Raw genomic sequence first — 16,433 nt, forward strand, 5'->3', positions numbered from 1 at the left:
CTTATACAGATGAAATGAACTACGTAGCTATAGTTGAACACCATGCATCTTGGTTAATAGTCAAACACACCACTCCAACACCACGGTGGATACGATTTTGACGGTGAAATAGTGTACATTGCGTTTCCACCTTTTCAAACCTCAGACGGTCTGTGAAAGTACTAAAAAAGCATATAAATCACCGCTTGTACTTCTAGAGGTGGGAAAAACTGGAATGAACTAAAGTAATTATGAATGAATCATATGTTTTGAGCAGTAAAATCGTACGTAAATGTTATTTACGATAACCATTGGGGGAGATACACATTTACATCCACTAGTTCATCTTTCTATTCTTTTCGCAGATGTATCCGGAAAAGCTGAATGTCACCGTCCTTTCATATAATCCAAAATTTTTATGTTTACGCTTATGTTAATTACTACGCTGCACGTTGGGGGGGGGGGGGGGGGAGGAGCTGTAACTAGGGGAGGCTGTTACATGTTTAAATGCATATTTCTTCCTGTAGGGGTCAAAAATACTTCTCTTGTGACTGAAATCTGTATGTTCCTTTTGGAAACATGAGGCCTTTGTAGGTTTATCCGTATTTTATAATATCGAAAATAATACCATCCTGGAAGTAATTACAGAAGATGTGTGAAGTCGCTACAGGAATGAAGAAAGTGAAGGCTGTAGCTGATAATGATGTATCTACAGAAAATTTTAAAGCCACACAAAGAGTAACACAGTAAGAATTTTCGAAACGTTTCACGGGATATACGAGGTGTGGCTAGAAAAAAACCGGACTAGTACTGGTGAAACAATAAAACGAATGCAATAAGGCTGAAAGTCGCGTGGCCTGTCACGTGACTCTCGCTCCACCTACTGCTCGAGTTTCATCTGCCTCCTGCACTCAGTCTGCCCGTGGCGTCTGTTTTAAGTAGTTGACGTTTTGTCTGTGCGTCGGAAAATGTTGAGTGTACAGAAAGAACAGCGTGTTAACATCAAATTTTGTTTCAAACTAGGAAAACCTGCAAGTGAAACATTTGTAACGTTACAACAAGTGTACGGCGATGATTGTTTATCGCGAACACAAGTGTTTGAGTGGTTCAAACGATTTAAAGATGGCCGCGAAGACACCAGTGATGACACTCGCACTGGCAGACCATTGTCAGCAAAAACTGATGCAAACATTGAAAAAATCGGTAAACTTGATCGACAAGATCGCCGTTTAACAATTAGAGCAGTGTCTGAATTAATAGGAGTTGACAAGGAAAGTGTTAGGCAGATTCTTCATGAAAGTTTCAACATGAACAAAGTGTGTTCAAAAATGGTTCCAAAGTGTCTCACAATTGAACAGAAGGAACGCCGAAGAATGATTTGTTCTGACATCCTGGAAAACATTGAAAGTGATCCCACCTTCTTACAAAATGTTATTACTTGCGATGAATCGTGGTTTTTTACTTACGATCCCGAAACTAAACGCCAATCGATGCATTGGAAAACTCCTGGTTCTCCACGACAAAAAAAAGCACGAATGTCAAAATCGAAATTCAAGACAATGATGATTGTTTTTTTTTGACATCAAAGGGATTGTGCACATTGATTGGGTACCAGAGGACAAACAGTGAATCAGCATTACTACATTTGCGTCCTGGCTACCCTACGTGAGCGAGTACGGAGAAAACGGAACGATTTGTGGAGAAAAAAGTCATGGATCCTTCCCCAAGACAATGCCCCAGCTCACAGTGCGTTGTCAGTGAAGACGTTTTTGGCAAAACACAACATTCCCATCTTAGATCATCCACCCTACTCACCTGATTTGGCCCCCTGTGACTTTTTTCTTTTCCCTAAAGTCAAGTCAGCTTTGAAAGGAACTAGATTTGAGACTGTTGAAGCAGTGAAAGAAAAAGCGACGAAAGTAATGTATGGACTTACCGAAAATGATCTGCAGCATTGCTATGAACAGTGGAAAATTCGTATGGAGCGGTGTAGAGACCGAGGAGGAGAGTACATTGAAGGAGATAACATGAAATTGTAAATAATTGTAAATAAATGTTTTTTCCAGCATCAGTCCGGTTTTTTCTAGCCGCACCTCGTATGTCGAGTATGACAATTCCCCAAAACTGCGTTAATACTGTAATTACTCAACAAAAATTTTAATCACATAACATAATGTGAATATTTTCGTTTCAGAAACACGAAAGTAGTGGCGATGATCTTACGTCAAGTCAACGACGGCAGCAGTGGCAAAGTTAACAAAACCTCTAATCTGTTCATTCATCATCAGCATCCTCATCATCATCATAATTTTCATTATCTACTTGATATTTATTATTGGATAAATGTCTCCTGCAGATTGTTTTTCAGCAAAACGATTTTCAGTTGCCCTGCAGCTTTTAAATCTTTTCTAATTTCAAGAAGTTGTCTCGGTGTTTGTTTATCTATTGGACTACTGCAGAGCATTTAAATACTCCACAATCCATCAGTCCGTCTACGTGTTCCCGTCCATCACCATTTCCTCTTAATTAGTCATAATTACTCGTTCCACCTCCCTGAATCAATTCTATCACTGTGCCTCCTGAGCAACTATTCATTCCTCACTGAGCCAGCTTCATATATTAATGGATATCGTATTAAATATCCGTGTCTCACTAATGTAAAACAGGTATTACACATTGAGCGTAAACTATCCATTTTAGTAAATTCTGAAACTTCGTTTTGAACTGTTCTGTCGTTTTACCATAATGCAACTCAGGTCATTTTAAAATCTTCTTTTACTTCTTACTCTGTCTGTTCAGTTAGATTAGATTGCATTAATATTTCTTTCATAGATCATGCACTGTGAATACGACACTTCGTAATGATGTGGAATGTGTCAGTTTAATAAAAGGTCTCTTTACAAGACATAATTCATCGTTTGTTTCTTTATATTGATTTATATCTAAGAATTCATCTATTGAGTAGAAAGAGTTGTCATTCAGAATTTTTTAAATTTTGTTTCTAAATGCCGGTTGGCAATATGTCAGACTTTTTATAGCTATCTGGTAAGTGATCAAAGATCTTTGTGGCAAGTTAATTCACGCCTTCCTGTGCCAAAGTTAGATTTAACCCGGAGTAGCAAAAGGAGGATATAAGATGAACATCAACAAAAGCAAAACGAGGATAACGGAATGTAATCGAATTAAGTCGGGTGATGCTGAGGGAATTAGATTAGGAAATGAGACACTTAAAGTAGTAAAGGAGTTTTGCTATTTGGGGAGCAAAATAACTAATGATGGTCGAAGTAGAGAAGATATAAAATGTAGACTGGCAATGGCAAGGAAAGCATTTCTGAAGAAGAGAAATTTGTTAACATCGGGTATAGATTTAAGTGATAGGAAGTCGTTTCTGAAAGTATTTGTATGGAGTGTAGCCATGTATGGGAGTGAAACATGGATGATCAATAGTTTGGACAAGAAGAGAATAGAAGCTTTCGAAATGTGGTGTTACAGAAGAATGCTGGAGATTAGATGGGTAGATCACATAACTAATGAGGAGGTATTGAATAGAATTGGGGAGAAGAGGAGTTTGTGGCACAACTTGACAAGAAGAAGGGACCGGTTGGTAGGGCATGTTCTGAGGCATCAGGGGATCACAAATTTAGCATTGGAGGACAGCGTGGGGGTAAAAATCATAGAGGGAGACCAAGAGATGTATACACTAAGCAGATTCTGAAGGATGTAGGTTGCAGTAAGTACTGGGAGATGAAGCAGCTTACACAAGATAGAGTAGCATGGAGAGCTGCATCAAATCAGTCTCAGGACTGAAGACCACAACAACAACAGTGAACATCAGCCTTGCTACTAGTGTTGTAGCTACGCACATTGCTATTGCTTTTGGATTGGGATGAATTATTAATAACAATTATCATAAGTTAATATACTGGGTGAACATTAATAAAACCGACAAAATGCAGAGACGGATTCATGACTGGTTGGGGAGGAAGAAGGTCCTCTGAACGTATGCCAGGAAATGGATCGTTGCCACGCTCGACGAAAAATAAAAATTACTCTGACCACGTGCCGTCTGTTCCTTGTGTATTGCAGAATATGTGATTGACACACATACCGTAACTAGCGGAAAGGTCCTTGTATGTCGGATATACAACTCCACTGTACCTGGGAGGAAACAGACAGGACATGACAGCAACGATGTTACATAGCATCTGTCGATGGCAATTTGCCAAAATGGGGTCATAGCCAATTAGATAAAATGTGAACAGTTTACATAGCAGTGTAGCTGGATTTATTCATAATAATTAATCACTGTCCGTTCCTCATACAGTCATTACTAATATACAAAAAGAAATCATACCAACACGCTGGTGCGCAAATAACTGCGATTGTTTCCAGTATAAAATAAACCTGCACGAGTTTCCCTGCCCAAATTCTACAGGGGCGCCTGGTCTTCCTGCTGTACGACTTAAACATTACAGCAGTTTATCGTTTGTTTGTGGTCATCTCAAGAACACGACCTTACTGTACTGTAGGTGTGTTCCTCTGTACTTCGTCTGTGGACCCAACTAGTGTGTGGTCGAAAAGATCCAAATCCCAAGAAATGGGACCTTCTCAAACTCAGTGGCATGCAAGACAGCACAAAATGAAGTAGAATTAACTCAGCTGTCCATTTGACGTGCCTGCAGAATAATTGTGAAACTTGGAAGACAAGACTCATCTTTGTTCATTTCTAGGCTGTCAAAACTCGACTGTTCTGGGAGATTTGCGATTCTTTTCGGAGTTTTTCCTACATTCATTTTTTCCAATACTGGCCCTGGTTACACTTTACCCGAATCACCCAGAAAGTGCAGCTATAAAAACACATTTCGCCTGTCAACTTGAAAAATATATCTTCGTACATCCATATTTAAATTGGATGATGGTGCGACATCAGCTGGTATATTTTTATTAAAAATGGAACTCTTCCAGCTGTACTTAATATTTCGTATTTATTTAGCTCTTACTTTCGACGTTGCATCAACACATCTTCAGGCCCGTACACTTTGATGATATCAGTTGTGTGTGGCTGAGTTCTATAAGTCCGTGGTGAGACCAATACGTGCTCTACACGGATGGCGGGCAGTAACTAGTAGCCAAATAAATATGAAATCTTTCATTTTTAATAAAAAAATAAGTTATCCAAATAATGCAATAAATTCATTAACATGATGAGATATCAATTTTCGTATGCAAATATTTTTGTGGATGGCATAAGCTGAAAGAGCATTTTTCCTATTTCTAATCTTGGATAGTGTTTATCAAAGGAGATTTTTTATGGTTAATTTTGTTAGTGATGAATAGGAATTTATCAAGTTTTATGTAAGTCTTATGATATCAAAAGTGGAAATGCTAGAATCTTAACACCTCTAACATAAATTTCTGCAGATGCCCAAGAATAACAGTAAATCTAAAGCCCATTTTCAACCGGCTGGCATTGGACAGCTGGTAGGCTGCACTGCTCCCATCACCAAAACACCAAAGGGAGCTGCACAGACACGGTAGACGCCTATAGTGTTGGCACTTCCTATGTGCAGTGGCTTTGTCCCTATCATCTCCGAAGTAAGAAACATTTACAGATATGTAAACTTTGCCTATTTCAGGAAGAAACATATCTCTGGCTTTATTTGGAATGAAGAACATCTGACATGCTTGAAAGTGCTTTAGGGATCTGTAGCATTTGAAAATTTAGGAACTTCTATGTGACTTTTATGGGATATAGAGACTTTAGGACTTTATATTTCTTATCAGTGGAATAGTGACAAAAATGAAGAGAAACAGAGCTCCCAAAGCTTAACCATAGCAAATTCAATACTGGAATCATGGTGAGAGCTGAGTTTCTCCAGCTTATACAGTGTTATAATAACGCACAGGAATACAACAGGGTGAAATCGTCAAGAACAGCCGATATATCGACAGGTACACACCCTGCCATGTTCAAAGCAGAATTCCCGTAACTTGTCCGAACACTGAAAAGATGCTTTGCTGAGAATGTATTTCAAAAATCAAAGATAAACTGAAGTACTTCATTGTGTTCAGTAGTTCTCGAGATATGATGTTATTAGCGTGCAGCTGTTTCCCAAACGGGAGAATTTCAACTGTTCCTGAATGATTAACATAGCTCTCATCCTAATGAATATTATTAAGATATTTCTGCTATTCTTACAGACACTATAGAGATAACTTATATTAGTTTCAGATTTTTCATGTGATTGTTGTAAAAGGTGTGGAGAGTGGAGCTCTGTGTCGGCTGGCAGTGGACAGTACTCGGCATTATGTACATTGAAGGTAGAGGAGAGAGGGGAGAGAAAGGAAAGGGAAGGGAAGAAACTGATGATAAATCGGGACTTTATGCAGAAACAGCGGTGACGAATGAAAATGTGTGCTGGACCAGGGCCCGAATCCATGATTTCCTGCTGACTAGGCAGTTGTGTTAAACACTGCACAACCTGGTCACAGGGGTTATAACAAATGCATGGAGTTTCTCGGCACGCTTCCCGACCAGCTCACATTCCCATCCAGTGCCAGCTATCCACAGTCCCTGTCCACTGTCACTACTCTGAGATACCCGCGGAGCTCGAACAGTAATCAGCATCCGCGCTGAAGGTTGTGGATGCATTGCCCATCGAGGCAAATCAGTTATCTGAATGCGTGGTGTCTGTCATTTCAGACATGTCTGCAAGAAGAGACACTACACATTCACATGAAAAAGTACTTGTCGTGCCAGTGTCACAACTCTGGATAGTAAACTTCAGATGCCAGATAAATTACATCTGACTATACTTGTTCAGCAGAATCACTTCATATGTACGTATGTACAGCAAGCTCCTGATTGTCTAGATTCATGCAGATTCAGATCTGTGTGGATAACCAAAAAACATGGTAATCCAAAATACAGGTTTTTTATCTTTATTTTTTTATGAGAAACTATTTACTGCATTTGCAAAACTTGTTGCATGCCACATTTGGAAGTCCACTGAAATAATTAGGTGTGTCACTCCTCAAACAGTAGGCTGCAAATTATCGAGCTTCAGCTAGTATGGAAAAGGTTAGGTAATACATAAACAGGAAATCGGCTGCAAATATTTTACAAGGATAGTGTCAAATGGTCAAATGGCTCTGAGCACTATGCGACTTAACTTCTGAGGTCATCAGTGGCCTAGAACTTAGAACTAATTAAACCTAACTAACCTAAGGACATCACACACATCCATGCCCGAGGCAGGATTCGAACCTACGACCGTAGCGGTCGCTCGGTTCCCGACTGTAGCGCCTAGAAGGGTAGTGTCTCCGCGACGATCTGAAAACGAAGAAGTAGGAATAATGGGAAAATATCTCAGGGATATCTCACAGTAGACTCGGTACCGCATCGTCCTTCAGCGGTATATAATAAAAATACATCGTAAATGAAAATGTTTGTTTTATTTGTGACATAAAGTGAGGTGACAAAAGTAATCGGATACTTCCTAATACTGAGTCGGATTTCCTTTTGCCCGGTGTAATGCAGCAACTCGCCGTGGCATGGACTCAACAAGTCGCTGGACGACCGCTTGTGTTAATATTGAGCCATGCTGCCTTTATAACCGTCCATAACTGCGAAAGTGTTGCTGGTGCAACGTCGGTGATCGGAGTGGCCAAATCATTCGCTCGACTTGACCAGAATGTTCACCGAACTATTGCGAACAATTGTGGCTCGGTGATATGTTAGGGAATTAAGTCCATGAATGGCTAAAAATGGTCTCCAAGAAGCCGAACATAACCATTTTCAGTCAATGACCGGTTCATCTAGACCAGAGAACCCAGTCCATTCCATGTGAACACAGCCAACATCATAATGACCCATCACCAGTTCGCACAGTGGCTTACTAAGAAGCTACGTCCAACGCTTCGTGGGGTCTGGGCCACACTCAAACCGTAGCATCGGCTCTTATCAACTACAAACGGGACTCATCTGATCAGGCCACGAATTTCAGTCTTCTAGGGTCCAACCGCTGTGGTCACGAGCCCAGGACAGGTGCAGCAGACGATATTGCGCTGTTATAAGCAAAGGCACTCGCTTCGGTCGTCTGCTGCCATAGCTCATTAACGCCAAGTTTCGCCGCACTGTCGTAATGGCTACTTTCGTCGTACGTCCCACATTGATTTGCGCAGTTGTTTCACGCAGTTTTGCTTGTCTGTTAGCACTGAGCCGGCCGGGTTGGCCGAGCGGTTCTAGGCGCTACAGTCTGGAACCGCGCGACCGCTACGGTCACAGGTTCGAATCCTGCCTCGGGCATGGATGTTTGTGGTGTCCTTAGGTCAGTTTGGTTTAAATAGTTCTAAGTTCTAGCGGACTGATGACCTCAGTAGTTAAGTCCCATAGTGCTCAGAGCCATTTGAACCATTTTTGTCAGAACTGATAACTCTACCCAAACGCCGCTGCTCTCAGTAATTAAGTGAAGGCCGTCGACCACTGCGTTGTCCGTGACAAGAGGTGATGCTTGACATTTGGTGTTCTCGACGCACTCTTGACACTATGAATCTCGGAATATTGAATTCCCTAACGATTTCAGAAATGGAATGTCCGATGTGTATAGCTCCAACTAGAGTTTCGCGTTCAATGTCTGTCAGTTCCAGTCTTCTACATTTACATCTACATTTATACTCCGCTAACCACCCAACGGTGTGTGGTGGAAGGCACTTTACGTGTCACTGTCATTACCTCCCCTTCCTGTTCCAGTCGCGTATGGTTCGTGGGAAGAACGACTCCGTGCGCGCTTGAATCTCTCTAATTTTGCATTCGTGATCTCCTCGGGAGGTATAAGTAGGGGGAAGCATTATATTCGATACCTCATCCAGAAACGCACCCTCTCGAAACCTGGACAGCAAGCTACACCGCAATGCAGAGCGCCTCTCTTGCAGAGTCTGCCACTTGAGTTTGCTAAACATATCCGTAACGCTATCACGCTTACCAAATAACCCTGTGACGAAACGCGCCGCTCTTCTTTGGATCTTCTGTATCTGCTCTGTCAACCCGACCTGGTACGGATCCCAAACTGATGAGCAATACTCAAGTATAGGTCGAACGAGTGTTTTGTAAGCCACCTCCTTTGTTGATGGACTACATTTTCCAAGGACTCTCCCAATGAATCTCAAGATGGCACCCGCCTTACCAACAATTAATTTTATATGATCATTCCACTTCAAATCGTTCCGCACGCATACTCCCAGATATTTTACAGAAGTTACTGCTACCAGTGTTTTTTAATCATACAATAAAGGATCCTTCTTTCTATGTATTCGCAATACATTACATTTGTCTATGTTAAGGGTCAGTTGCCACTCCCTGCACCAAGTGCCTATCCGCTGCAGATCTTCCTGCATTTCGCTGCAATTTCCTAATGTTGCAACTTCTCTGTATACTACAGCATCATCCGCGAAAAGCCGCATGGAAATTCCGACACTATCTACTAGGTCTTTATATATATTGTGAAAAGCAATGGTCCCACAACACTCCCCTGTGGCACGCCATAGGTTACTTTAACGTCTGTAGGCGTCTCTCCATTGAGAACAACATGCTGTGTTCTGTTTGCTTGAGGCCATAATAACGTCGGAAACCTTTTCACATGAATCAACTGAGTACAAATGATAGCTCCACCAATCCACTTCCCTTTTATGCCTTGCGTACGCACTGTTACCGCCATTTGTATGTGTGCGTATCACTATACCACGATTTTTGACACCTCAGTCAGCATCAGTTACCTGTGCCCAAGATGTAGCAGTCAGCATCAGTTACCTGTGCCCAAGATGTAGCAGTGACGTTACGGTCTGTTGTGGACTCATTTTAGAGCCGGAAAAGAATCCTTGTGCGGTAAATACAATGTTGTCAGAGTACAGGATGTACAAAGACAGCAGGTTTTGCCACATCAAGTATATGCTTATGAAGATATTGGTGTTTTCCCGATGTGTGTATGACGGCTAGGGGATGGCGTTAGAGGTGTTTAATCAACACTAATGTGTATTTCATATACGAACATGTAGAAATATATTTTTGAATTTGATCATGTTATTCTGAAATGGATGATTTCACAGAGTATTGTAAAACATGTTTCGATTAAGTACCGTTCGGTTTGAAGCCCATAGTGTAGATATTTCGTAACGTTGTACGTTTTAGAAATTCGTAGTCATGTGTGGTTCTGGAGCATTCAGCCGAAGTGAAGTCTTTATGAGATTTTTCAGAGTCCACAGCCGACCATGTCTCATCTTTAACAATTTAATACGCTTTAGTTTTGCAGACTAGTGTGACACTTTCCATGGGGATTCATTCAACAAAAACTATCCAATTGTTAGTAAGTTATAAAGCCGTAGCAGAGTTACAAACGGGAGCGCTGTGAGTGATCTAGGTGGGTAAATGGACCACATTTAGCTCGGGGTGAAAGCAGCCACTAGCGAGTTGAGGGCGGATGTCCCGTCCACCGTTGGCTGCACCAGATAATAGCTGAGACCCTCGCCGACCAGATCATCGGCTTTTGCGGGACAGAATGCGGCAGAGTGCTCTTGCGTTTTTACGAATAGTCGGGGCAGTCCCGCTATCGGCTCATCACAGAAATGAAGCACCAATCACACCAAAAACCTACAAGGCGTTGGCTTGGCCTTCTGCAAGAAGAATTTTCTCCGCCGTAGCCTGATATAAACTCACCTCTATATCACCAGTGGCCAGTCTCACTGCTATAATAATCTTCTCTGCGGCAGCTTGAGGACGATCACTCCATATTGTCTGAGGCCGATACAGCAGGTCAGGTAGAACATAGCGCTACATCTAGAGATTCAGCAGGAACAACAGTTTAATTTTTCATCCGTATACACGCCGAGCAAACAGGGCTCGACAGATATAGCAACCAGCGTCTAGAAGAGCGTCCTGGTGGTACAAGGACCCAGTCATCTCGCTAGTCTATGGTCGGCCTCAGTAACTGTTGTGTGCGAACTTACATTGGGGAGAATCTACTTACTCGAGCCGACCGCGGTGGCCGAGCGGTTCTACGCGCTTCACTCCGGAACCACGCGACTGCTACTGACACAGGTTCGAATCCTGCCTCGGGCATGGGTGTGTGTGTGATGTCTTTAGGTTAGTTAGGTTTAAGTAGTTCTAAGTTCTAGGGGACTGATGACCTCAGATATTAAGTCCCATAGTGCTCAGAGCCATTTAAGCCTACTTACTCGATTTCAGACTCTAAATTTCGTCGAGTGGATGAAGCACTGCAAATAATTTAAACTGTGTTACGTGAACATACAGGGTATTCAGAAATTCCAGTTACAAATTTATAGGACTTGTGGAAGGGACTGAGCACATATGGGGTGCTCAAAAAGTCTCTCCGCAGTGCCGTATGATAGCCGCGCGTGCCGTATGCCACAGTGAATATACCGAAATGAAACTCAGTGGAATACAAGTTATTAATTTACTGAATATTTATTTTTACTTACAAATTTTCGCATTGAATGTTGAAAGCGCCCCCCCCCCCCCCCCCCTGTTCCTGAATACACAATTCAATTCGTCTAACCATGTTTCCAAACACAAGCTGTAACATTTCTTCTGTAACAGAAGCATTGAAAGTGGATATTGCTGTTTTCAGTTCATCGATGGATTTTGGACGTTTTTATACACAGTTGTTTTCGCTGCAGCCCAGAAGAAAAAGTCAAGTGGTGTTAGGCCAGGCGATCGTGAAGGCCAAAGTCCCTGTGAAATTATGCGATCACCAAATACATCAGCAAGCAGTGACATTGAAACGCGAGCTGTATGCGCGGTTGCACCATCTTGTTGAAAATAACCGTTCAGTATTTCACTTAACACAAGTTCTCCTATGAATGGGTACAGAATATCACTGCAGTATCATTGTCCGTTTATTATTTCGTTGAAAAATATGGGACCCACAATCCGACGTCTTGAAATTACAATTCAAACTCCTTTTTTCACAGAATGAAGTGGTTCCTCATGAATACACACTGGATTTGCAGTACTCCACATACGAGAATTTTGGGAGTTTATGTACCCGGATAAATGAAACCACGCCTCATCAGTGAAAAGCGTTTCATTAAGAATATCCCTTCCATTTTGTTGAACGAAATTTTTGAACCATTGACAATAATGCAGTCTCTTTCCATGATCAGTGTTTTTGAGTTCTTGCATGACTGTCACTTTGTATGGGAACAGTTCTAAGTTTTTCCTTAAAGCTGTGTGGCCGTTCCGACGCCAACATCGATTTCCTGGGCGAGGTTTCTTATTGACTTGTTCGGACTCATGGACATTTTATCGGAAATATCGAGTAGTCTGTCCTCAGACAAAAGGCTAGGACGACCACTTCTCGGTGCAACTGTCACTGAACCCGTACCTCGAAATCGCGATTTGGGAGTGTTGTCTCCGGGAAAACTGAATTAAATGTTTGACGAACTGAAACTGTGTACTTACCGCCAGCTTTGAACAACTATTTGACTAAAAACACACTTTCAATGGTTAGCATTTTAACAGTGACAAAAACGAAGCAAACGAACAAAGGAACTAAACTTATACGTTCACGTCAATACGTAACGACGCACACCAACGATACTACTGACGCTGGCTGGGGTAAACGAAACAGTGGAATGTTGGGGGAGTCCACTTGAAGGGAAGTAACCCAGGCAGGAGAACAATCATACGGCACTGCGGAGAGACTTTTTGAACACCCCTTAGTATTTTGAATAGGAACCATGTCCGGAACTTACGACTTCCGTTCTACGACGGTTTCAGTTCAGATGTATAGCGCTAAGAGAAAAACATTTGAGAGTTACTTGTCCTGGTATGCAATAGGGTAGACAGGATGAGGTATACTACTTTTTGTGGTGTCGTATCCAAAGTTAATTTACGAGACTGCTGTAGCGACAGAGGAAGATCTACTGGCACGAGTTCTGGCCGCTGCTCTGGAAACTGAAGAGACACCGGGTGGGATGGAGAATGTGTACAAGAACATGTTTCGTAAGTAGAATCTCTGTAAAAACGTTGGTGGTCGCTGCATCGAGTCGCTGTTGTAATGCATCATTGCTGTTCTGTAGCTACATTACGCTGGGTCCTTTTTTTGCTCTGGAATAAGGATAAACACGAAATGTTTGAGTGTTAATACAAACAAATGTGCTTAAGTGATAAAATGATGTTTCGTTATGTTTCTTTCGAATTGTTACCTAATAACCGTAGTGCGTCACGCCTGAATCAGTTCCTCAAGCAGGAGTGGATGAGTTAAATATCTGAACCGAAACCATAGTAGAACGGAAACGGTACGTTTCCGAATATGGGTCCCTATTCAAAAATTATGTACTCATCACCCCCTGCAAGTCCGAGAAGCTTTTAACGGAAATTTTCGAAAACCCAGTATACTACGTCTTGGTGAGAGGATTCTTTTCATATTAATGAACTCTAATTTTTTACTTTTTGAGGAATCCAGTTTATAAATGAATTTTTTCGATATAATTTATCCGTCAGTTTATAGCGCAGTTGTGAGTCCGGGTTCAGAACTTCAACAGAGCCTGTTGTATTATGCGTAGAGAGTCTCTGTAAAGCACTTGATCGCTTTATATGTTTTTAAAGAGATTGTTGCAGAATATATCTAGTGATCTACAGACTACGTTTCTGTTCTATGTAGCCGCTAGCCACCAAACTAAATCTGTTGATAGCTACAACAGAGGGGCTGTTTTTCAGGAACAACATCTGAAGTAACCTGCAGGTACGGAGACAGTCTGAGTCACTGCTTTTACCATAAGTTTCGTATTACAACACTACCTGTCTGAGCTTAGCTGAGTGGTCAGCGTGACAGACTGTCAATCCTAAGGGCCCGGGTTCGATTCCCGGCTAGGTCGGAAATTTTCTCCGCTCAGGGACTGGGTGTTGTGTTGTCCTAATCATCATCATTTCATCCCCATCGACGCGCAGGTCGCCGAAGTGGCGTCAAATCGAAAAACCTGCACCAGGCGAACGGTCTACCCGACGGGAGGCCCTAGCCACACGACATTTCCATTTTTTACCTGTCTGAGCTGCCTCTCTAGAGAGGATGAGATCAAATTGTAGTAACTATGAACTGCCACTACACAATAGCGTGCACCCCCGCAACTTCAGGCTCAGATATTCTTTAATGCAGGGTAACTTGCCAACTGAGTCAGCAACAAATGGAGAGTCGCGAGCCTGCTGCAGCCGATTTCTGGAAGCAAGCAGAGCAGACGCAGCGGAGAAAGGTATTGGCGCACCGTGCTCACCTGCTTGGAAGGTGCGGCGTAGTTGAAGGCTGAGGTGATGATGTGGATGGCGGCGGTGGCGCAGCCCAGGATCATGCACCAGCGCAGCGGCAGTGGCAACATCGCGTACGTCACGAACACGATGAACAGCACGTACCACACCAGGTACTCCTGGTACGGGAAGCCGATGCCGTCGCCCACGAAGCCTGCGCAAAGTCACACGGAGCCATCGTAAGCACAGCGTCGAATTACGCCGGACACAGCTGTAAGCGACGAATTAACACATTTAGGTAAGACCTATGTCATTAACAACAAAACATTGCTCAAATATAAATAACAGTTTGTGACGGCTTATTTAGTGAGGTTTTAATCTGAAGATTGAAGGGAGAAAGTGAGAATTCCGCCAACTTGGTTGCAATGGTAATATCTCCGCGGATGGCGTTTTCCCTCGAAAGAATGGGAATTGTGCGTATTGTGCCGTTCCCTGGGAAGCTGGTTCACCTACGAGATCTTCATCTATATCTACGTCCACACCCTCCAAACTACCGTGGGGTGCATGGCAGAGGTTACATCCCGCTGTACCAGTTATGAAGCTTTCTTCCTGTTCCATTCATGTATAAAGCGCGGGAAGAATGATACCTCTGTGCATGCAGTAATTATTCTGATCCTAATCAACATCCCTATGTGAGCGATACGTAGGGGATTGTAGTTTATTGCTAGAGTAATTATTTAAAGCCGATTCTTGAAACTTTGTTAATAGAATTTCTCGGGACAGTTTACATCTCTCTTTGTCTCCCAGTTTAGTTCCTTCAGTATCTCTGTGATACTCTCCCACGGATTAAATAAACCTGCGCCCATTCGTGCTCCGCTGCTCTGTATACGTTCAATATTCTCTCCTAGTCCTATCTGGAACGGATCCCACACACTTGAGCAATGTTCTAGAACCAGTCGCATGAGTGATTTGTAAGAAATCCCCTTTGTAGATTGACCGCACTTCTCTAGTATTCTACCAATACGTCCTATCAATAAAATTCGTGAGAAAGTCATGACACTGATTTTTACCTACCGAAGTTTTTATTTTTTCAGACAACAGTATTAACCTCTTCAAAGTAGTTCCCTTCACCAGTTATACACCAGTTGAGTCGTTCCAATCTTGATAGCAGCACTGAAATGCTTCAACTGGAAGGACCTTTAAACATGTCGATCACACGTTTTACAGAAAAAGATTCAGATCAGGATAACGGTGGGGCAGTGGAACAACAGGAATGCCTTGTTAGATCAAAAGTTCCATAATGGAAGTGGCCGGGACACATTGGGTGTTGTCATGATGCAGCATCCACCTGTGCGCAATGGCCAGTCTCACTCGATTCACCCTTTGCCTGAGCCTTTCAGCAACAATTTTGTAAAACATTTAATTGGCAGTTTCTCCTGGAGCAACAAATTCTTTATGAACGATACTCCTATTGTCAAAAAAGCAGATCAGCATCGTTTTGACCTTTGATTCGCTCTTTCGAGTTTTTTACGGTCGAGGAGGTGTCTCAGTCTGTCACTCCTCATTTTGCCGCTTTTTCTCAGGGCTTTTGAATAAAGTCCGGGATTCGTCACTTGTGATCACACGATTAAATCATTCGTGTCCACGAATCCCATCAAGAAGGTAAACGCACAAGTTTCTTCGATTGTCCTTTAGTTGAGTGGTGAGGTCTTTAGGCACAAGTGTGCAAATTTTCGGTCAAAGTTTGTTGTATGGCGAAATTATCGAAGTTTGACAGGTCACACATCATCCTTAACGTTAAATGTCGGTGTGATCTCACAAGAGTGTGCAAAAGGTCGACGTTTTCGTCGGTTTTGAAGTTATAGGTCTTTCTTAGCGCGGTTCACCTTTAACGTGTTCTCGACCATTGATTTACATCAACGAAAAACTTGTGCTCTTGGTAAGAAATGTTCCCAATAGGCCAGTTTCAACTTTTTAAAGGCCAGCCTCGAGGATTCCCCAAGCTTAACACAAAAACTGATTGCGTAACGTTGTTGTAAATTTCGCTGTTCCATTTTCTTTACTCCAAACAAAAACACTATTTCAATAATGGCGCTCTCAAAAATTACGTGGAGGCTTTACGGAGGTGTAACGCAAAATGAGCATCTGGAAGGGATGAACACACCAGTACACAAGTAGAATAACACAGTGTTGCTAG

The 16,433-nt window shown here is 42.3% G+C and overlaps 1 protein-coding gene across 1 annotated transcript in view; it reads right to left on the reverse strand.

Moving 5' to 3' along the window:
• The window catches only part of LOC126458343 (adenylyl cyclase 78C-like), a 788,789-nt gene that overhangs the window by 395,791 nt on the left and 376,565 nt on the right, over positions 1–16,433 (reverse strand). Inside the window, exon 4 of the mRNA XM_050095308.1 lies at positions 14,266–14,450. Coding sequence (XP_049951265.1) covers positions 14,266–14,450 — 185 coding nt within the window. The remainder of the gene's footprint in view (positions 1–14,265; positions 14,451–16,433) is intronic.

Source organism: Schistocerca serialis, chromosome 2, assembly GCF_023864345.2.
Source record: "Schistocerca serialis cubense isolate TAMUIC-IGC-003099 chromosome 2, iqSchSeri2.2, whole genome shotgun sequence".
Lineage (NCBI taxonomy): Eukaryota > Metazoa > Arthropoda > Insecta > Orthoptera > Acrididae > Schistocerca > Schistocerca serialis.